Here is a 22,104-nt window from a genome sequence, read left to right as displayed (position 1 = left end):
TAATCACACTTGTTTATAATGTACAAGAAGACCATTATGCTGTAAAGATGTTACAAAGATACAGAATGTGTTATAATATAGCCTAAAGCAGACGACAGTATACATAGAAAAACTATTATGAGGAATGACCATTTGTAGTTTGGCTCATACAACTGCTTGCAAAGGGAAACTGAAACTATAGAGGATTTTTTTTTTTAGTTTATATGTGCATGTCAATAAGATAAGTGTGACTTCTTACAGGGAACCAGTTCCGACCTGTTTATAAAGTTTAGTCAGTAATAGATTCACCGTCTCCACTTGGGATAGATTTAGGGGTTTGTAAATATTTTTGTTTGTATTGACATTTTTTAATGTTAGGCCCTGTATTGCATAGCAATGGTGAAATGTGACCTCCGTGCATTACAGGCTGTATCCTGAGACTCAGCAGTGCATCTTCTCACCGACTGCAGCCACAGAGCACCGGTGGCAGCGCGCCTGCGCAGTGCATCCAGGGGCTCGGCGGTGTTCGGTGCTGAAGTGGGGCGGATGTCAGAAAGACAGTGGCGATGGACATTACACCGCAGGATTTCCATTAACGATGCCGCTCAATAAACATCGGAACACCGCGTTTTCACACCTATCGCCGTAGGACGCTGACAGCCCAACCGAAAGGGGTAAGATGCTGTATATTCACTGCTAATGCTCCACACGGGCAGGCTAACTGGCGTTAGCACGGGGCTAGCTGCTCAGCTGCCACCTCCTCCTCCTCTCTCGCAGACAGATAGCGGATCTCGGACTGTCGGCTAAAGCTAGCATTAGAAAGTGGGTGGTGTTTGATTCCTAGGAGATTTCGGTGTGACAAGCGGTGTTTTGTAGCCCCCACTGTGGATGTGTGATCAGCCCGCGGTGTCAGCTGGGAGGGTATCCTCTCACCCCGGCATGCTGTGACCTGCAGCGGCTGGGCTCAGATGTTTCGGACAGCTGCAGGAGAAGCCGTGCTCAAACAGTCAGCCGAGCAGTTAGCCAGCAGAGCTAGAGCACAGGGTTCGATGAGCCTGCCTACTTCTTGTCTCAAGATATGCACAGGCCTTCGGGCAGATGCAACAAACTAGAAGCCGCGACTGTAAATTGCATGCATGCACCAAAAACAATCCTGTCAACTTTCCCCTCTTTTTTTTAATCACCGCCTCGACTTACAGAAACCCTTGCCCGCTGTCAAGAGATCATGCTTTGTGCACCGCTGAGGGGGCACCCACACTGCAGTTCCCCATGGGTGTGTTGAGTCAGAGCAGTTCAGGTTATGTTGCCCCTGCACCTTGACACACTTCCTGATCTATCTCATTCAGCATTAATGTTTCATTCAGACAACTGTTCATCAAACAGTCGCTGTCTAATCAGACTCTATTTGCTTGAAGGGTGGAGATATTTTACAGAGGTGAGATGTAGCATTAAACATTCCACCTCCACAGCACGTGAGGGCGAAGAGAGGTGGGTCTCAACACCGTGAGTGTAAGGTGTTGTCAAACTGTAGATATCTGCAAGGCTACATGACCAATCACCTCTGTAGCTGGCTTAAATGCATCAATGTCCATCCTCATATCATTCTTGAAACACAATTAAATGGTTCTACAAATTGCAAATTTTACCATTCAAAACTGATATTAAACATTACTCAGAAACAGTATGGTGAGTTAAAATAACAGTCATTTTAACAAATAAATTAAATTTCAGAACTGATAACCTCATGCATATAAAAGCCCATAAGCTTATAAAGCTGGTACATTTCATTAAGATTATTAAGAAGTTAACTGATTGATTGATTCATAGCCATTCATTTTAAAACTAACATTTTAAGGCCTTGTAAGGAGTTTATGAGTGGTATTGAAACAGTCTAACTTCTTTATACATGCCTGATCGTAACCAACAATTTGAAATGAGAATTTCCACACCAAAATTGGTGGGACCTGGTCCAGGGACACTGGCAGGTGGGGAGTTTGACTGGGGTGGTACACCTGTCAAGCCGTTCTGCAGATGTCTTATGGTGGCTCAGGAAGGACAGAAACCCCCAGTGGAGCGGAAGTGCAACAGCTTGCCTGATCTTAAAGCAGCGTCATGACTTTTCAGACTTTTTGGAGTTTTAAGCAGAAGGTGTCCGAAAGGTTACCAGTTGTTATTAAATGAAAACTTCTGTTAGTGTTGATTTTTGTGCCCCCAGAAGACAGAAAGACACTTCAAACATTTTGGTTTAATTCTGCTCTGTACATTTATAGGCAGTGTTTTCTGGCTAAGAAACTATTACCTTGATTCATTTCAGCAGACAAATGTATCACTTACTTGTCTTCAGTGTGCTGCAGTGCGTCTGGTGTGACACCCACCCCCTCACTGCATTTTCAGTCATTAAAACAAAAACCACTGTAAGAATGATCAAGCAACATACAACTAATGAAAACCTCTCTTAATGGCTTCAAGTCAAAATGAAATAACTTGCACAATCCTGTGATACACCCTTTAACTTTTTCTTTTTCAGATAGAGAGAAGTTAAAGCTTTTTTTCTCCTCTCTAAAAGGAAGTTAAATGCTTCATCAGTGCAACACAAAACTCACTAAGGCACAGCACAGAGATAGGAGTCAAAGATTTTGTGACTTATGGTTTTTGTATTGAGCAGTTGGATATTGTACAACAAAGTGGTATTGAGACTGTTAGGTGTCAGATTTGTAAGAAAAGTAGCAAAATGTGAGCTCAACAGGTTCTTCTGCATCTTTTGGCTGTAAAAGAAAACTTTAAAAGTTACACTTGAAAAAAAATAATTTTGGTTCAAATGTGAATGATGTGATAATAATCCTTCAATCTAAATTTCATTGGCATGTTCAGTGAGTCATTTTGAAACCGTCTGTGCTCACTCTTGTCTTTTCCCTGCTAATTTGAGTCACAACCTTAGAGCAGACCAGTAATAGTACATCAGATAAAGAGCCTCTAGTGTTGAGGTCAACATGTGAACACTTCCAAGCTGCTGTTATGAGTAAGCAAGTTTGTTGGAACAGACGCTCCTGTATGAAAACATGCAGCATGAGGAAGAAGAGGCTCTGCCTTAAGGCTCGACCATCTTCAAATGGTTTCAGACTGATTGAATGTTGTGTTGTCAGCAGGAGTGTTTCTAATGGTGATAGCAGAACCATCAGTTAGTTAGTGCCTCTGGTTCTCTTTGTAATTTGATTATACGTTTTGACCACATTTGTTTTAGATATCTGTTTGGGCCCAGTTTGTACTAATACATTTTCAATGAACAGCCTATGTTTCCTATGCAGGGTGGCTTTTGGCAGTTATGGTGTTACTGAGCAGACTATCTTAAAACAGTGAAATGAAACAGTTTAATTTGCACATTGGTACTATGTTCCTGGTCTAAAAGCCATGCTCAAGGAGCAGTTTAATAGCAACAATGGTGGACCACGGAGCTGCGATTTTGCTGCTTTAGAGAAAATGAATGGTTTTCGAGTGAGTGTTAGTCATAATTTTCCTGTTGTTTGTTTGTGCCATAGGCTGTACTATGTGGATGTAGTCTGTGATGTCACATGTATGTTTCTAATGCAGAGTTTTGAAGCCTATCGCACCCTAGAAGAAATATCAACGTAACCTGATGTTATTGTTCCTGTAATGTATATGTCCTTGTTTCCTCTGTGAGATTTATTGCAAGACATTTTTCTTGAAATAAATTTCAGGGGGAACCCCATTAAGGACTTTTGTAGGATACTAGGACAACTGCCTTGGTGAAAAGTACAGAATAGAAGCTCTGTGTGCAAACCATCAACTGTGGGAAACTGGGCATACAATGGGTATGAAGAGATGAATGACTCTTGTGTTATTGTTGTGATATTTTCTCTCCCGATTCCTCCTCTACTCTAGTAATTCATTACAGAACACTGCAAGGGCTGCACTTGTCAATAGAGCTGTCAGTTAGTCTTCTATAAAATCAAATAACCAATTAATACTTAACTTCTCTGGGGCACAGATGGCTTAGTGGTCTAGGTTGTGCCACATGAGGTTCGCCCTCAAACAGGTGGCTCAGGTTCGAATCCAGCCTGTGGCCTATTTCCCGCATGTCATTCCCCACTTCCACCCTGTTTCCTACTTTATCCACAGTCCTGTCCCCTGTAATTAAAATCATAAAAGCCTGAAAAAAAAACTTATAAAAAGAACACTTGGATACAATCAAAATGATGAGAACAAAGTGTAATAATGACAGACAGCATATTTGAGATCAAATTAATTGGTAGGAGTTCATGTTCCATCAGGAAACCTAAAAGAGGCAGGGTTTATGATTCTTTCTATGACAAGTCAGTAGAGGGAGCTCTAAACCATTTGGCTTTACAGTCAATGGTGCTGCTGCTTTCTAGTGCCGTTGAATGCTTTCTAAAAAACTGAATGGTTCATGTGGCCCATTATTGTCTGCTCTTCCACTGTGAACTGAAGAACCATTGAGATTATCAAATAAGGCATGTGACATATGGAGAAGCAATAAATCAAACAGTAGTAAAGAATAAGGCAACAGTCTTGTGTTGACATGTGTAACGCTACAGCTGGCCTGTTATCATGGGAAAGATTTATTTTGTGATGTTTATGATCCTACTTTTTTGCATTAAAATGGATTTAAGAGAGAAATCAAAATAAGCAAAGTGGTTTCACAATACCTATAGTGCTCAACTGAAAGCAAGAAGATGGATTTTCAAGGCATGGCAGCATCCCTATTATCTGACAAACTTCATCTGTGTGCATAAAAATCAAAAATCAAAGCATTTAAATCAATATCAAATTGATATTGAATCGAATCACAACCTAAAGAATCAAAATCGAATCAAATCGTGAGGTATTTAGCAATACCCAGCCCTGCGATAAATCCCTGACTACCATATATCTTTACCATCTGAAAATTACTGCAGGGAATGCAAATTTACTGCTTTTCGTTGATTTCTTGACCAACTGGCACACATTACTTTCAATAAAATATAAAAGTATAAAAATTCCTTGTTACCATTCTAGTATAAACAGGCTCATGTAAGACTGACTTGACCACAGGTCGTATGTAAAGGTCAGCAGTAAAATGCTTAACATATCTAAGCTCTGCAGTGACACTCTCCCTCTCTGTGTTGTACATATTGGGAAGCACTGTTTGTGAAAAATATTTTGCGATGGTAATGTGTATCTCTTGTCGGCTACTTTCATGAGGCAAACCCTGTGTGCTCCATTGTGGCCATAGGAGCCATATCCTTAGCTATGTGGTAGGCTATCCCATTAGTTATGTCTATCCACACATACAGCGCGAGCGCCCATGCTGCGCAGCTCAGCAGTTTTTGGCATGCGTTGGTGATCACGGCATTGGCGGACCGCAGCGCATGTGCATGTGTGCACAACAGGATCAACTTCGAATGATGTTACTTTGTCCATGGCTGTGTCAGCTGCTTCTTCATTTGAAACCATCAGCCGTTTTCTCATTTTCTGTTTTATTTCTTTATTTTTTTATTAACACACCAAATTTACTGACATGGGACGTCGTGAAAATGACGTCGGTTATTGTTGTAAATTTTGGCAACGGTTAATTTTCGGTTTATTGCCCAGGCTTATTCTATAGAATGACCAACAAAGGATACTGTCAACATTCAAACATTTTTTCTTTGTTGGCCAGGCCTACATGTTACGATGAAATGAGATGAATTGATGTATGAATTGATTGGAATAACATATCTTTATTTAACTATTACAATCACTGTATAATATTGATTGATTGACTTATCTTCAAGCCTCGGATATGTGTAATATTGTATACTTTTTCCAGAACAACTTTTGCTGGTTTTAAAGTGATACTCCGGGATGGAACAAGTTGGGTCCTATCACAAGGTTTAGGGTAGAAATTTCCCCTACAGCAGTGTTTTAGTGCAGCAGAAGCCCAGGGCGCTCGCACCAAACACCCCCTCCCTGCTCCTCTGCCGGTTTCCTCTGCATTCAGACGGGGCCATTTTTTACTTGGCAAAAACACAAATAAAGTCTGATATCGATCTGCAGTCACACTTTATTTAGAGAATTTTCAGCGCGTTACTTTCACACAGCACCACTAAATAAGGCTCTAGTTCTCATCATGTCTCTTCATCCCGCAGACTACCTGCGTTTGTTTATATCTGGCACGTCGCGCGCGGACTGATACACTAAGCGGCGAGCGCCTCGTAGCCAGCTGTGGTTCTGCAGCGGAGGTAGCGCCGCTTTACGACACGATGAGAACTAGAGCCTTATTTAGCGGTGTTGTTGTGTGAAAGTAACACGCTGAAAATTCTCGAAATAAAGCGTGAATGCAGACCCATATCAGATTTTTTCGGTGGGAGTCTGTTTATTTGTGTTTTTGGTCAAGTAAAATATGGCCCCATCTGAGTGCAGAGGAAACCGGCTGACGAGCAGGGAGGGGGTGTTTGGTGCGAGCGCCCTGGGCTTCTGCTGCACAAAAAAACTGCTGTGGGGGTAATTTCTGCCCTAAACCTTGTGATAGGACCCAACTTGTCTCATCTCGGAGTATCACTTTGAGGAAGATCGAGTACAAGTTACTATATTCCTTTCAGGTATATCTACTTAAAACTTTTTTTTTGTAATTGCAGCCTTTGCAATTTGAAAATTGCATTCTATTACACTGCAATGTAGGTTTCAGTTGGATTATATGTTTAGTCCTAGTTTTGATCTCCACATACTGTTTTTATGCTCTATTCCATCTGAAAGACGCCGTATTCATCAGCAACTCTGACTGGAAAACCTGTCTGTGAATGTTTTTCAGATGCTGTACCATCACTGCTCCATCTGCAGTCTATAAATGACCCTTTCACCAAGACTAGAGGAGGCCTAGGAGGCGGCAGCGAAACAAGGTGAAATAAGGAAACGAGGACAGGAGGAAGTCCCATTTTCACCTCAGTGGTCCTGTATTTCTTTCTGTGCCAGTCGGTCAGGGATGGTGAGACCAGAAATCTCTGTTCCCTGCGGTATAGAGAAGCATCTTCAGCAAGCCAGACAGCCAATTCATCAGCCAAACAGACGCCAAGACAGCCCATCAGTCTGTCGCTACGTCAACCAGCCTGCTATCATCCAGCAACCTATTACCTCATGCCATGACTGCTCTGTCTGATCTGTTTTTAGGAACTCGCTAATTCATGGTAAGTTTGACGTCCGTCTGATGTGGTTGTGCTGGGGAGTGCATGATCATGATTAGGTTATCATCAACACCATGATTGAAACCATGTCAAATCAAGATAGAGAAATGAAAAGAAATGACCATAACAGTCAGGTGAGGTAAAAAATGAACCCAAACAATCATGGCTAAACTGTAAAAGTTCAACAAATTAGTAATTCTAAAGTCTGTAATTGATGTTTTAAACTTTCAAGTTTAAAACAAACATTATTTCAGCTGCTCCAACCCAGAGTTCACAGACTCCTAATATAACTCTGCTTATCAGATTCTGTGTGTGATAACAGTCAGTTACCAGAATTGCCTAAGAAAACAGAGGGTGGCTATTTTTACTTCTGCTTATTGACTTTGTACTCACTGAAAGATGACACTTTGAAGACTAGAAAAGTGCTGAAATGTGTTAAAAGAAAAGAATCTCAACAAAATATCTCAAAATCAATACAAAAAGATCAACAACATGATTTTTTTTCTGAAGGTTTTGATTGAGTCTCTGCTTTGGGGAACTTTTGATTTGTGTCTTATTTTAGCAGCCTCCTCTGGGAAAAGATGCACCTCTATTTCTTTCTTGTACATAATAAGGAAGTGTTTTCCACACAATTTATCACATCCTGGGTTCTTAAAAAGTCAGAGGTGTAAGTCATTGTGTTGGTTTGGCATTGGAAATGTAAAGAAAGTTTGCTTCTTTGGAACGCTGTACATTTTCTGGTCTTTTAAGTGTGTTAAGTGTATTTGCATGGACATACAAGTGGGGTAAAGGGGGGGAAAGAAAAAATAAATAAACCTGACACGAGGAGAGGATTATTTTTGGTGTAGTAATTCACCTGACCATCCCCTTCCTCATCAGCCTTTTCAATGTTGAAATGAACCCTCATTTTATTTGTGATAGAAAAACTTTTTCCTCAGTTTAATAACTAGTTTATTTTTCTTTTATTTCCTTTAGGAGAGGGCTTTTTTTGCTGATGCATCCAGGATTGTGTCTTGTAATGACCTTTCATATTGATTGATTGATCCTTTGGTTAGTAAGCTAATGGCTGTGGCTGGGCCAGTAGATAAATAAATCAAATTACTAGATCATCAGTCTAATTTAAAAGCCAATACACTAGTGTTATCCTTTTTTATATCATCTTTCCCTTTTTTTTCCCTACACATCTGAGCGTATTTGTATGTCCACTCCATATTTGCATGTACGGTCAGTGCAGCCTTTTTCTGTTGTGGAGCAAAAAATTTGGCTTCGCTGTCATTTGCATCTAGCGTGATGGTTGTTTTTCCACAGATGCTGCCCATCGCTTAATAAGTGATGGCCACCACACTGGCTGGACGGCAAAATTTGCATAATGAGCAGGCAGGTTGTCTTAGCCCTACCTGCCATTTGTCATTGATGTAGGAAACAACACGTGAATGTACAGTGAAACATCCTCTGTTGGTCTTGGTGTACTGTGAGATTTCTTGGAGTTTCTTTTATGTTTTTTGAATTTGATCCATTATATAGAAGGTAAGACTTTTGTTTAAGCTATCAAGATCACTAGAAGTTCGGTTGCTTAGCCAGTGTAAGTGTAGAGGTGTCCCAGTCCGATATTGATATTGGATATTGGTCTGATATCAGCAAAAAAACAAGTATCGGTATCGTATTGGAATGCATCTGAAATCTCCGATATAAGCAGTCTGTTCCAGACCCCGCTCCTGCTGTTTTTGTTTGATTTATTTAGGTTACTTTCTGGGTCTTCTAATTTATTCTTTATTTTATTCAATTACTAGTATTTTCTTATGTTTAATGTTAACATTTCTGTTACCCATTAACAGAATGGTAAAAAAAGTAACAGTAAAAAAAGTATGCATGTTTAAAGCTGATATCGTATCGGATTAATATCGGTATCGGCCAATACTCAATGCTGCAGCATCAGTATCGTATCGGAAGTGAAAATGTAATAACGGGACATCCCTATGTAAGTGCTCTTTACTGTGACTTAACTTCTTAAAAACCCTGGTAACAAAAAAAAAGCATTCAATGCTCATGCTATTTCTGTGAATGACACTACATGACTTTTCTCCACATCAGAATAAGTATTGCAGAAAAAATGTCAAGGTGTCATTTTTCCTTTATGTCATGTAGTCTTGGTCCACACCACGGACTGTATAAAACATGGACGTAGTCTCGCCGACGTCACCTGTCTGTTTCTGAAACAGAAAATGAAGCACATCGGCTATAGCGGCCATATTGGTAGTGGCAAGGGCTTTGTGTACAGCCATAGGGCGCCTTTCAGTCACATGACCCTCAGCTGTGCCTCATACTGGGGGAGCTCGCGATCTTAATATCCTCTGAACGGCCGAGTAAAAAAAATTCACCCCCTGTACAGTGGGTGACAGGAGACATTTTTTGAACCAGGCTGTAAATAGGTTAATTTCTGCATTGAAAATGGCTTTTTTTGGCTTGGTGTGTATGTGACTTCCGGTACTTTCATAGCCAGCCTCAAGCGAACACACGAGAAACAGCAGATTTTAACACTTCAGCATTGTCTCATATTCTTAGACTGGAGGTTGCCTCTTGGTCTACATTAAGTGTTAACTACTGCTGTGTCTGAGGATTAGGTATTGGCATTACAAGAAAAGCATTATTCCATATTTGCTGGTAACTGTAGAAAAAATTAATCAAAGATGCCCCCAGCCACCGCCACCCCCCACTCACATTCATATACCTGCCAACATTACACTTCGACAATTTTTTTTTTCAATGTTTAATTGCATGAACTGTTCAGTTTCTTTATGTTAATGACTATTCAAATATTGAAAATCATTATTGAGTATAGCCTCATACAATGCTGCCTGTTGACCAAGGTGAAACCACACACTGCACATTTACAGAAACAGACACATCAGAGCATCAGCAGAAACCAAAACACTGAGTCTCTGCAATGGAAAGATGTGCTGGTCTCACCTCTAACAAATCATAGTTGTTTATTCAAGCTTGGTGCGTAACAGGAGTGTGTGATGGATCCCCGTTTGAATTTTCCATTATTTCTGTAGTAGCACACTCTCCAGGCCGGTCAGAAGATGAACAGAAAAAAGCTGGAAGTGTTAACCTGCGTGTAGCTGTGTGCGGATTTGTGTAAAATTTAAACAGGTGTGTGTGTGTGTGTGTGTGTGTGTGTGTGTGTGTGTGTGTGTGTGTGTGTGTGTGTGTGTGTGTGTGTGTGTGTGTGTGTGTGTGTGTAAGCCAAGCAAGAGACTTGGCTGCATGCCAGAAACCCTGGTACCATACAAGGAAGGGAATCCTCTCTTTTCTGCTTGAGTGCACACACTCTTCCTCTCTTTCTCTCGCCTCATCTGTTTCACTCCCACACAAAATAAAACACACAAATAGATGAACACACTGACTCATCAAGTAGCTTAGCTTATTTTAGATTTTCTCTTCAAATAAGTTCTGCGACTGAGGAGTCAAGCTGCCAACAAATGGTCAGAAGTTGACACTGAACTATGATTGTTGTTCTAGATGAAGGGTATTGATGTGTTGCGTGTCCTTTGTGTAGCCCCGCAGTGTGAGTGGAGTGGAGATGAGAAAAAGGCAGGCGGCACACATCGAGGCCCCACCTCAGGCCCCTGGACAGCCCCGACCCAACACCTGCTGCCTCTGCTGGTGTGGCTGCTGCAAGTGTCTCTGGTAAGAAAACAGCACACATTACTGTGGGAGTGAACTCAGTATCCTTAGTTTAAAGGTCCCGTATTATGCTCCTTTTCTGCAGTTTAATATGGATCATTGATGTCTTCATGAAACGGTAGTAACATGTTTTGGTCCAAAATGCCAAGAAATCAAGCACAGCAGCATTGTTTCCAGGCTCTCATAGCCCCTCTGTTCAGAACGCTCTGATTTAGTGGGCGTGACCTTCATATGTAAATGAGCCACCGCTGATACCGCCCCACTCTTCTGCATCACTGAGAGAGGCGCCATGAGCTCGGAGTGCACAATGTTTAGAAAACAGCGAAGCTCATTTACTGTTACATAACAGGCTAAAACAACAGGCTAACCACAGCTAAAGTTAGCATCCTGAAGCTAACACAGAGACAGGGGGACACTGAGGAAAAGCTCTCGCATCTGCTCCACAGCACACAGCATTTAAAATACTCACATTTCCAGGGTCAGAGATTTGTTGGCGGATGGTTGGTAATACGCTTGGACTCAGGACCAGTCTATTCACTAGCCCTTTGTTGTACTGTCCAAAGTTGGAAAAACAGTCGGCCTTGAAGTGACTAGCACACACATGCACAGTTTTACTGAGTGTAGCTGGCACATTTCCTTGATAAATGAACTCTAGCCACTTAGTCTTGTCTTCTTCTGAGATGGGAATCTTGTGCATGAACTATGTGGCTGTTTACAGCCAAAAACAGAGCAGTGATGGCTCTTCAACTTTGGCATTCTCGGGAGGGGGTTCGGGGTAATCTGCTGTGGTGGACCAATCAGGTCAGACTTGCTCCTGATTGGTCAAAAATGGGAATCGCTGACATTAGCAAATCCCCAAAATCCAAATAGCTTGTTTTAGGTCAGGATTTTACATTCACAAGCTCTACTTAATACAGTTTATTTCATTAAATGTCACATTTTATGGGCTGGGAGGAAAGCCAAAGACCAGCAGATTTCACTAAAAGACTTAATTAAGTGATTTTTGCATAATATGGGATCTTTAATGGACTATCCAAATATATAGGATCATAAATTATGCAAAGCTCTGTGAAAGAGATAATGTATAGTTTTTGTAACATACTGGGACCTCTGGCTTAAAGCAGGGGGGTCCTCACTCACACTAAAGGGGTTCCTGATTTATAACAACTTGCTCACTAAACACAGTCCTGCTTATTACACTGCTGCTAAAAAATAAGTTTTTCACACCTAATATAAATTAGATTTGGCTTTATCGATCTGTAAATGATTACATTTTGCCCTGTGACACTTTTCCTGGCATTCCCAGCCGTGCTATGTTAGGGGTTATATATAGTTAGTCAGTGGCTGTGCCAAATAGAATCCTGACAGGGTGAAACCAAGGGGCAACATCTAGATCCCCCCCAAAAAAATAACTTTTTTTAAATGCTAAAAGTTGCAGTTCATTGGCAGCTGCTTGAGGCTGACTGCAGAAAGACTGGGAATCCCATACACACCATGCCAAATAAGAGACTTTTACAGCATCAAAAAACACAGTTACAGGCCAAAAAACTCCAGTTTCTTTTTTTCTAACTCACCGGTTTAGATGATATTAAGATCACAAGTGTGTCCAATCAGAGGCTTATGGCTGTAAGCGATGGCTGTAAATAAGGAGGCTCAAAGCTCTCTCTTGAGTCAGCATTTCCAATGTGTCTCCTGCTAAAGATTGGCTTCATTACTCTGTTCAGGAACAGACGTTGCAGAGACTAACAAAACTAACTAAAAAACAAAATCTGAATAATTCCAAATCGGAAAGACAAATTTTGGGGGTTTGAGCAGTTCCTTTCTTATACTGGTCATGTCCTCTGTCATGATTTTGCTGCGGTTGAAGCCACACACTGCTGAAAAATGTTAACTTGCTAACTCTCAACTAAGTCTTCTTCTTCCTTGACTCCTGCTGCTTCTTCCTTATTTCCAAAACTAGCATAAGAAACCAGCTAGTTACGCTGTATTACAGTGTGTGCATCTTTAGTGCAATATTAATGTTTCACTCTTATTAAAAAACAGTAGTCTTTACCAGTTGTTGTCACTAAGATGTCTACCGATGCACCAGAAGTAATATTTTCGTGAAATTGTTGACAGGAAGTTAACTCTTTAACCCCAGATCTGTCAGCGCCAATTCCTGAACAGTCTACACAATCAGAAAAAATTCCAATGGTTTGTAAAAGCTGAGACTGTGCTCCTTCAGCAAATATGTGGTTTTTACGGTAATTTCACTGGGGAATTTAAGGAAGCCCGCGAACACACATGAGAGTGCAGAGTAGATGCGTGGCAGGAGTACACAGAGAGAACGGAGCTGAGTTCTCCTAAAAATGCCTAAAAGAAGACCCTCCCGGTTTACAAAACCTCCAATGAGGTGTCTGCAGGATTCTGAGACTGAAGGAGCATTTGAAGGAGCAGCTTCATGTGAAAAAAGGTAACATTAGATGAACTTTGAGATGAATGGGGCTCACTCTATCTAGTTTTTTTTGGTTGATTGGGACTTGTATTGTGTGGTGTGTATTTTAGAGCTGAATACCAAGTCTAATATGTAAAATATGTGCGAAATTCAATGGTGACAATGTGTAGTAGCCTTTTTAGAAAAGAGTGCCGTGCTGTGTTTGTACTGTATATGTATAAGTGTGTACTTCGCACAGCGCGTAAAATAGCTCATGTATTTATTGTGGGATGTTAGAGCAGTGTACCAAGTCTTCTTTTTACTGTTTGGGCATGGTTTGAGGCTTGTAGCATATGCTATCCTTTGTAAAACAATGCACCAAGCCTTATTTGTACTGCACAGTGTGCGTAACAAGCTGAATCTCTTTTTCCTTTAGTTTTACTTTAATTTTATTCCGTGACGAGGAGCAGTGATCCTTAGGTGGTGTGTGTTTGGGGAGAGAGCAATTTGTGGGGATTCTGGAGATTATGGATATGCTGTCAGCGTCCTTTTTTTTTACTTACAAAATCAGAGACGGTGCTAATAATTGTTAATGTACATATGTTAATTAATTTTCTAGCTTTAGGTTTATCCTGTAATTTTTTTTCCCTATATTGTTTTTTCCTTCTCTTAACCCCTAAAATCCAATCCTGTCTTTTTGTTTTTCTTAATATTAAACCCTTTTACGCTCATAAATTGGAATTAACTCTAGATATAAAAAGTTCAAAGTATAAGAAAAGTCAAAATGAGCAAAAAGGTCCAGGCAAGCTTTTGAGTCTCAGGTGTAAAAGGGTTAAATAAATACTTTACATCTATTACATGTAATAAACTCATTCTTATAGATAGAACTGACAATTAACAAGGACTGAAAAGGTCTATCAAGGGTAGTTGAGCCTGTGAGTGAAGATTTCTATACAAAACAACAGTTTCTCAAGTCAACCAATCCATGAAAAATTGAAGTTATGATATATTTCTGCTCAAGCTTTAGGACATTTTTTTTCTTTTAAAAATATCACATGATATTTTGATGAATCAAGACAATACTCAACTCTAGATTGATTAAAGCATTAATTTTCACTGTGTTAAAAGACAGTGTGGTTCAGAGAAACCTAATAACACACGTGCACCTATCACTTCCTGCACCCTATTGCCCCTAAGCAAGGCACCAAACCCAGTAACCAATGCGCTTCCTGCAACAGCCTCTGTGCGGCTGCCCTCTCCGTGCAGAAAGAGAGGCCTGAATGAAACATTGTTTTCAGGCAGTGAATGGTGAATGTGCAGCTTCTTTCACACCACTTCATCTGAAGTGGTGGCAGCTTGAGGACTGGGCCTGCAGTGAGTGAGCTCTGTGACTCCGCTGTGTGTTTTCCAGCCAAACGCTGGTGTCAGATCACTAGAGTGAGCCCACAGAATGCTCTTCAGTACTTTTTTATATTTAAATGTTAAGGCTGGGTGTAAAAAGTTGCCTTTTGGTGCAACTTTATCTCAGGAAACCCCTGAATCAGTCAAACTTTATGCATATCAGTTTCATTACATGCAGTTCAAAATGTTGAACAGTGATAGAAAATTGAAAAAGAACAATACTCTGTATGATTAAGTTTATAAAATGAGGTGTGTGAATAAACATTACTGGGTAATTAACAAAGTTGCTTTTAGGTTTTTTATTCATCCTCTTACCCCCCACCCACCCCACCCTCACACAGGGTCTTTATCTAGTCGGGTGCCTTCTATTTCCATCCACACATCACATGCAAAACAGCTGTGGAGTACAGTCTGTATATTTAGCTGTATTGTGAGGATGCCGGGGGGCTGCGACTAGCTTAGCCCATTACTGCTTCACAATGGGGACTTTGACAAGAGACAGCAAGAGGAAGGAACGATCCTCCATGCTGCGACAAAAATAGACTGATCAGTGTGTGTTTTCTCTGTGGCCTCAGCAAATGTGACTGAGAGGCTACGTGTGCCTTTCAAGTGTTTAAAGAGGGGTTTGAACTGAAGCTCTGTTGTTTCATTGACTTTGAGCATGTGTATTCTAACGAGGATTTTTTATAGGTCAGAGTTCATTGGTACAAAACAATGTGGCATACAAGACTGGTATTCAGACTTCTTAGGTCCAGATTAACTTCTTGATTCACTGGTTTGAGTAGGGCTGGGTTTCACTATCGATTTGATCCCAATTCACAAGGTCTCCCTTCCATTCAGATCTTGATCTGACTGATTCAATTCAATATTGATTCATATGCGGATAATTAAGTTCTAATGCATTTTTTGTAAAAGGAACCAAAATTATTTTTTGCAGTTATTTTTACCCCAGTCAGCTCTGCCACCAGGGTGGTGTTAAACAGCACAAATACAGGACAGACTTTCATTTACAGTTTCACCCAAAAAAGAAACAGCATTTTTTAAAATATTGTGGTTAGATCAAAAAATCATACAGTTGGGTAAAAGCCAGTGTTTCTAAAATTTTACTAAAAATTGGTAAGTGAGACGCAGATCTATAATTGTTAAAATCATCAGAATCAGCCTTACCGCAGCTGCTTTAAAGGCAGCAGGAAAGACCCCATCTGAAGAGAGCAATTAATCATGTTTAAAACTGTCTCTAAAAGATCCATAAAATGACTTTAAAAACTAGATTGGGATAGCCTAATATAAAATTTAGACCATAGTTCCTGCACATGAAAAGCACATAGTTCCTCAAACAGTCCCTAGTTCCTGGGAAAAGTTCCAGAGGTCAAGAAGTATCTAGTGGACAAAAGTAGCACATGATTTATCTCCCTGTCTGCTACATTTTGAGGTCCAAATTGCAAAGCATATTTCCCCTCTGTGAGCACAGGAACAGCCTGTTTTTGCAGCTCTATGCAGTTTCTTCCTGTTTCATATCACTTTTTTTTAAAGAAGCCTTCAGCTTCTAAACTCTGCTCTCATTCTTACACTTACACACACACACACACACACACACACACACACACACACACACACACACACACACACAGACACACACATGCACAAGGAGCTGAAAAAAAGAGGGGATTTTTTTACCAGTTTATTCTGGAGTTGATTCATACCAAATGTGACACAAATTTCACAGTTTATATCAAGCTTACTTCCTGGAGCGAGTAAGCAAAGAGCTGCTTGTTTGTTGAGAAGAAAAACAAAAGAGACAACAGTCAGTCTTGCTTCACAACATGGCTTACATGTACTGGGGTTGAGACATAGGCTTAGTAAACCCTGTTTACTGTTTTTAAGAATTTACTGATTTAAGAATATGTCCAGACTTTTATTTTGGCGAGCACTGTAACAATGTTTTTCTCCTTTCAGGAATGAAGACAGGCTTGAGAGGAGTGAACGACAGACGTGCACCAAGATGGACAGTATTGAAGCTACAGAAGAACAGTAAGTTTTGAGAACCATGATGTTTTTTTGAGAATCATGTTTGTTTCTCTTTGTCAGTCTCACTCACACATATCTTCATTGTTATCTTCATTCATTTCACATCCTGTTGTAGACGCCCCAGTCTCGAGGAGCTGCTGTCATGGGCGCGAAGCTTCGAGATGATGCTGCGCTCACTGGAAGGCCGGGAGGTCTTCCAGGAGTTCTTGCGCTCGGAGTACAGCGAGGACAACCTGCTTTTCTGGTTGGCCTGTGAAGAGCTAAAAAAGGAGACGAATCCTGCAGTGGTGGAGGAGAAGGCGAGGATCATATATGAAGACTACGTGTCAATATTATCACCCAAAGAGGTACTAGATGTTGATTACTAAACACATCTAATGTGATTTCGCTCATAGATTGCTCATTTCATAGTTTGTCATTTAGCCACAGATGATGACAAAGCTGCTAGCATTGCTGCAGACTTTTCCGTGTGGAATGATGCATGAATGTTAATTGATACATAGGTGCAACATCAATTATTGTGTTTCAACATGACACAAAATTTGTCTCTGTGATGACAAAGACAGTCAGTGTTGCTTTTTGCAACACCAACCAGTTTGTGGCCTGGTTCCAAGTGATCAGAGGCCTGGTACCAGTCCACAGACCCCAGCTCTAAAGCACTTTAAAGCTGTCATGATGGATAAATCTGCTTTCTCTAATCAATCAGGTGAGTCTCGACTCCAGGGTGAGAGAAGGAATCAATAGAACCTTGGCCGAGCCCAGCAACCTGATGTATGAGGAGGCCCAATTCCAGATTTACACCCTGATGCACCGTGACTCCTTCCCCCGTTTCCTCAACTCCTCCGTTTACAGAGACCTCCTGGCTAACAGGAGGCGCACCTGCCTCGACACCTAGACCCATCAAACCTCTGTCATCGCCATCGTACGCCAACGAGACTACTATTTAAACTTCAAATACTACTATGGTGCCAGAAGTTGGGTTTTGAAATCTCTCCCTGTTTCTTGATTGAAAAGACTGATCGACATTCAAGATAGCTGGTTGGTTTTTTGTTTTTTTAATTTATATTTTTTTAAGCAATTTATATCCAGTTCTGCACTGGAGCCAGGTTGGCCTTTGCTGGTTGGTTATTGGCCAGTTTTAACCGTAAATGCTGGCCAGTGATTGTGTTGCTAGCATTTTGTGCTGTCTGCTCGGGTTGACTGGCCAACCCACCTGTGGGCTGTTGAAGTGGCCAACCTAATGGCCAGCTGTTTGTTCACCGTGGACACTGATCCCTCAGATGCTGGGGAGGAAAAGAGAGAGAGACGAAAAGGACAAGCCAACTGTTCCTGTACTGTAATATTTAGACTTCATGTTTTCTACCTTTAGTATTCTCTCTCTCTTTCCTCATTCTTTTGTATAGTTTTTCAATTCTGTCCCATTCATCAGACATCTTTATCGTTTGTTTTGATTTCTTCTCTGTCCAAACATGACACCTTGTTGTTAGTGAGAGTTAATCCAGTTGAAGCACTGGCTCTGCATGAAACTCTCTCTCTCTACTGTAGCTTGACGATGTACGCCGTGGACTGCAACCGTTTTTCTGTTATTGAGATGTATTACGACAGGTGACCTGTCTCTGTCTGGCTGTCTATGTTCAGTGAAGGGAAAAAGTACACTTCTGCCAATTTAAAGCTCAGAGCAGTTTTTTTATGGTGAGGGGGATTTGAAGGCACCTACACATGCATCCATCCAGCTGTCCATTCATCCGTCCGTCCATCAAAGCACTTTCCTTCTTTAGGGTTCTTTAACTGGGAGAAGTAAGGGCTAGAATTGTGGTTGGGCAGCTACATGTAATACTCATGAACTTTAAACAAAGTATCTCTCCACTGAGAAAAATCACAATGCCTTTACATGTAAGAAAAGGCAGCACAAGGGCTGCTTGAGTTTTTCTGGAGAGCAACCACAGTTTGTCTGATGATCCCTACCTCCCATCATTTTTTCCCCTCCCTCCAACTCAGACCATCACAGCCTGACAAGCACAGGTGCCGAGTGTAGGGGAAAAACACAGCTGGACAAAGTAAAAACAAACATCAACTCCAAAAAGTCATTTACATTTTGAAATTATTGAGCAGAAAAAGAGGGTTTCACATTTCGTGAACTGACTTAAATGGGCGAACTGGTTCTGCTCTGAGAATGGAAGTAAATGCAGCAGGCTTATGAACCTTGGCCTTCGTCTGTAAGCTTCTGCTTAATTCCAATATCAGGCTGCAGATCTGTGACCCGGGTGCCAAACATGATGTCAGAGATCCTGTGAATAGATAGTGGATGCGACTTGTCACCAGGAAGCAGAGTCTCGGCCATTTCGGTACGTGTCTGTTTCTCCAGCAGGTGAAGCTGGGCGAGTTGTCGAAATAGTTGTACATTTAACGACTACCTGCTCAAGACACTCATTTCTTTCCCAGAGCTAGTGAAGAGGGTTGGTTTTATAATGTTCACATGCTACTGTACCAGGCATGTGCATTGTCATGCTACATGCTGACCGTTTCAATGAGGCTAACTAGGTTTGAGCATGCTGTAGGCCAGCAGTTAGCATGTTTGTGCTAGCCATGCTGATCCTCCATCCTCTCACTGCGAGCCCTCTCACAATCTGGTTTGTTTTTCTAATCTAACTTTGACAGCATGCGATGATAGCGTGTGTGTATGTGTGTGTGTGTGAGAGTGAGTATGTGTGTATGGTATAATTACACACCTAACAGAAAAAAAATAGAAAATTAAACAATTTATGGAATTTTTGCCAAATGTCCCATCTAACATTTTGTAGTATTTAAACAGACTTTTTTTATTGTCGGTGTGAACATGAACTTTGTTCCTGGCCTGCGGATGTGCAGTAGAAAGTGCATGAGTGCAGTATATGCTATTTTTTATTTGCTATTAACCAGGCCTCCAAGTATATTGACAGTATCTCATGATTGTTAGCAGACCTCTTGGTTTGGTGGCTAGTTTGTTCCGATAATGTCAATGAAAGAGTGCCACTCACTGATAAATGTGGGCATCCCTTTTGCCACAAATTTTAACTACCTGAAGTTCATGTGCCAAGTTTGGTCTAAATTAAACTTTAGAGCGCAGAATGTCCAGCAGACTAGTGTAATTGGATGTAAGTAGTGATTATAGATTGGAGTCTAATCGGAGCTCTGCCCCATGACGTTGGATTGGTTTTGAATTGTCACATTGATCACTAAAGATGAGACTCGAAATGTTTTAATGTCTCTGTTGGATGAGACAAGAAAAGGCTACCTCGCATTAACAAATTTTACTAAAGAAACTAAGCAAGATGAATAATTTAGGTATTGTTTTAGGAAGATAAATATAGATGTAAAGATTTATCTGTGCCGTGGGGTCTACTGAGCTTTCCTCCAGACTTATAAAATGCTAACTGGATAAAGCTCCCAGTTCAAAGCCAAGCTGTCACATAGCTAAAGAAGCTTTCAGCTGCTAATGGAATATTCACAGTAAAGTGCAGAAAGTTTGCCTAAACCAATAATCATCCAACAGTAAATGTACAATATTTAATCTTAACATACAGTACTCACATGCAGCCTACATTATTACCCACATGGACTTGATTGATATTGCTTAGCTGTAATGAAGATCTGTGCATGCATGTGCTCAGTTGTTCAGAAGCAGATTATTGCAGAGCCGCTTCTGATGCTGATGGAGCAATTTTGAAGAAAATACACACAAAGAGATTTTTCTATTTGGACGATTCTGTAACATTTAAGTTTCAGCAGGAGATTGGCTGCCACTCATAAAGCTCTCCAGCAGCCAAATCTCTCTGCTGTTTCCCTGTTGCTGAGTCTATACTTTGATTAAGACGAGAATGTTTCACCGAGAACCAGATGATGAAATCACGGTGCAATTAAACCAAGTTTACATTTACAAATTGTGAAGTGTATGTGTACCTTGTTCAATGCTCATAACATTGGGGGAGCTGACCATCTCCAGTGAGAACGGAGAAGCTAGCGGGGTTAAAGGTTGGGATGAGCCTCTGCCATGTGCTAACTCAGTCAGCCTGTCACAAGGTTTACAGGGAGGACAGACACAGCAGAAAGCCAGGTACCAGTGTTTTACAGACAGCAGAGTCCTTGGTTTTCTGCAGCCGACCTTTCCTGTGCATTTGTTATGACTTTTACACAGTGTGGGGAAAGAACACATTGTTGTTGTTTTTTTCAATAACTGCATTTCAAATGTGGATTTTACAAGCAATGGTTATATAACCTGATGAAGTGTCATCGCTAAGGTTTGGATTTTTGTCTTTGAAATTTCCATGGGTACAAAGTAAGGTTGTTTGTCTTTGTTGAAACTATGGCTTTGGTTTCATTTTACATATGAAGAAAAAAAGACAAGAAGAGCTAAAATGTCCTGCTAGGTTACAGGAGGTTGAGAAGCTTTGGCCTTACTGACACATTTTATCTATTTTTTTCTCCTTTGTATAAAAAATGACAACAACAAACGTCTCTGTAGGCTTTTCACTACCTCTCATGTTGGTTAAGTTATTTCACATCTAGTTGTCAATGTACAAATTGTGTTTTAGATCTACTTGAAGCCTAACACTGTAAACAAAAAATGTGCACAGAAAAATGACTGTGTATGACCAGAGGGGTTAAAGAGAGCTTGGCCTAGTCCACACTATTGTTTGTTTGTGTTTTTGTATGTATGTTTGTTTTTAATTATGTTGAGCTGAACCAGATTTTGCATCTCTGTAAAGAATTCAGGAATCCACTGTCTAAGGGCTAATCCCATTTTTGCCTATGCAAATCTGTTACTGTGGGTGAGTTAGTAAAGGGCGAACTACCGCACCTTTCACTTGTTTTAGACGGACCATGGTTTACATTGCCCTTTGCTGATATTCTTCAATCTTATTCAGCAAAGATGTAGGCTTATTTTTGTTTCTATATAAATAATATATATATATATACACATACAAAATACAAACATATATATATATATATATATATATATATATATATATATATATATATATATATATATATATATATATATATATAAAACAAGTAATATACAGAGAAAATAGTATATGCCTTCGTGATGGTAAAAAAGAAACCTTGCTGAAAACAAATAAATGTGGTGTTGTCTGACATTATGTGGCTGTGTGCTGGAGTCTTGGTAAGATGATCTAGATGAAACTGATTTTCCAGACTACAACATGAGTAGCTGACCCTGTGCAGTAGTTTCTAACTGAGAGGGAAAAAAAAAAAACTGTGTTTGTGGCTTGACCACATCATGACTGTCTGTGATAAATATCTTTATGTCCAGCCCTGGCCTGTGAAATTAAGGAAGCATGTGGGTCAACCAGGATTTGTCTTTGTCTTTGATTATCAGTCAATTTTTAAAACAGGAATTTGTTGCTTTTGCTTTTC

At 40.5% G+C, this 22,104-nt stretch overlaps 1 protein-coding gene across 1 annotated transcript; it reads left to right on the top strand.

Annotated features, from left to right (window-relative positions):
- Positions 1-476: 476 nt before the first annotated feature.
- rgs17 (regulator of G protein signaling 17) lies at positions 477-21,663 on the top strand. Its single transcript, XM_074675639.1, has 6 exons — positions 477-653; positions 6,788-7,160; positions 10,717-10,847; positions 16,615-16,689; positions 16,802-17,033; positions 17,393-21,663. The coding sequence occupies exons 2-6, from the start codon at positions 7,158-7,160 to the stop codon at positions 17,579-17,581; spliced, it is 630 nt and encodes a 209-aa protein (XP_074531740.1). The 5' UTR covers positions 477-653; positions 6,788-7,157; the 3' UTR covers positions 17,582-21,663.
- The last annotated feature ends 441 nt before the right edge of the window (positions 21,664-22,104 follow it).

This window comes from Halichoeres trimaculatus, unplaced genomic scaffold, assembly GCF_033239565.1.
Source record: "Halichoeres trimaculatus isolate MK-OKI-2021-1 unplaced genomic scaffold, fHalTri1.1 fHalTri1_scaffold_8, whole genome shotgun sequence".
NCBI classification, from domain to species: Eukaryota; Metazoa; Chordata; class Actinopteri; order Labriformes; family Labridae; genus Halichoeres; species Halichoeres trimaculatus.
This window is presented reverse-complemented; position numbering and strand designations above follow the sequence as displayed.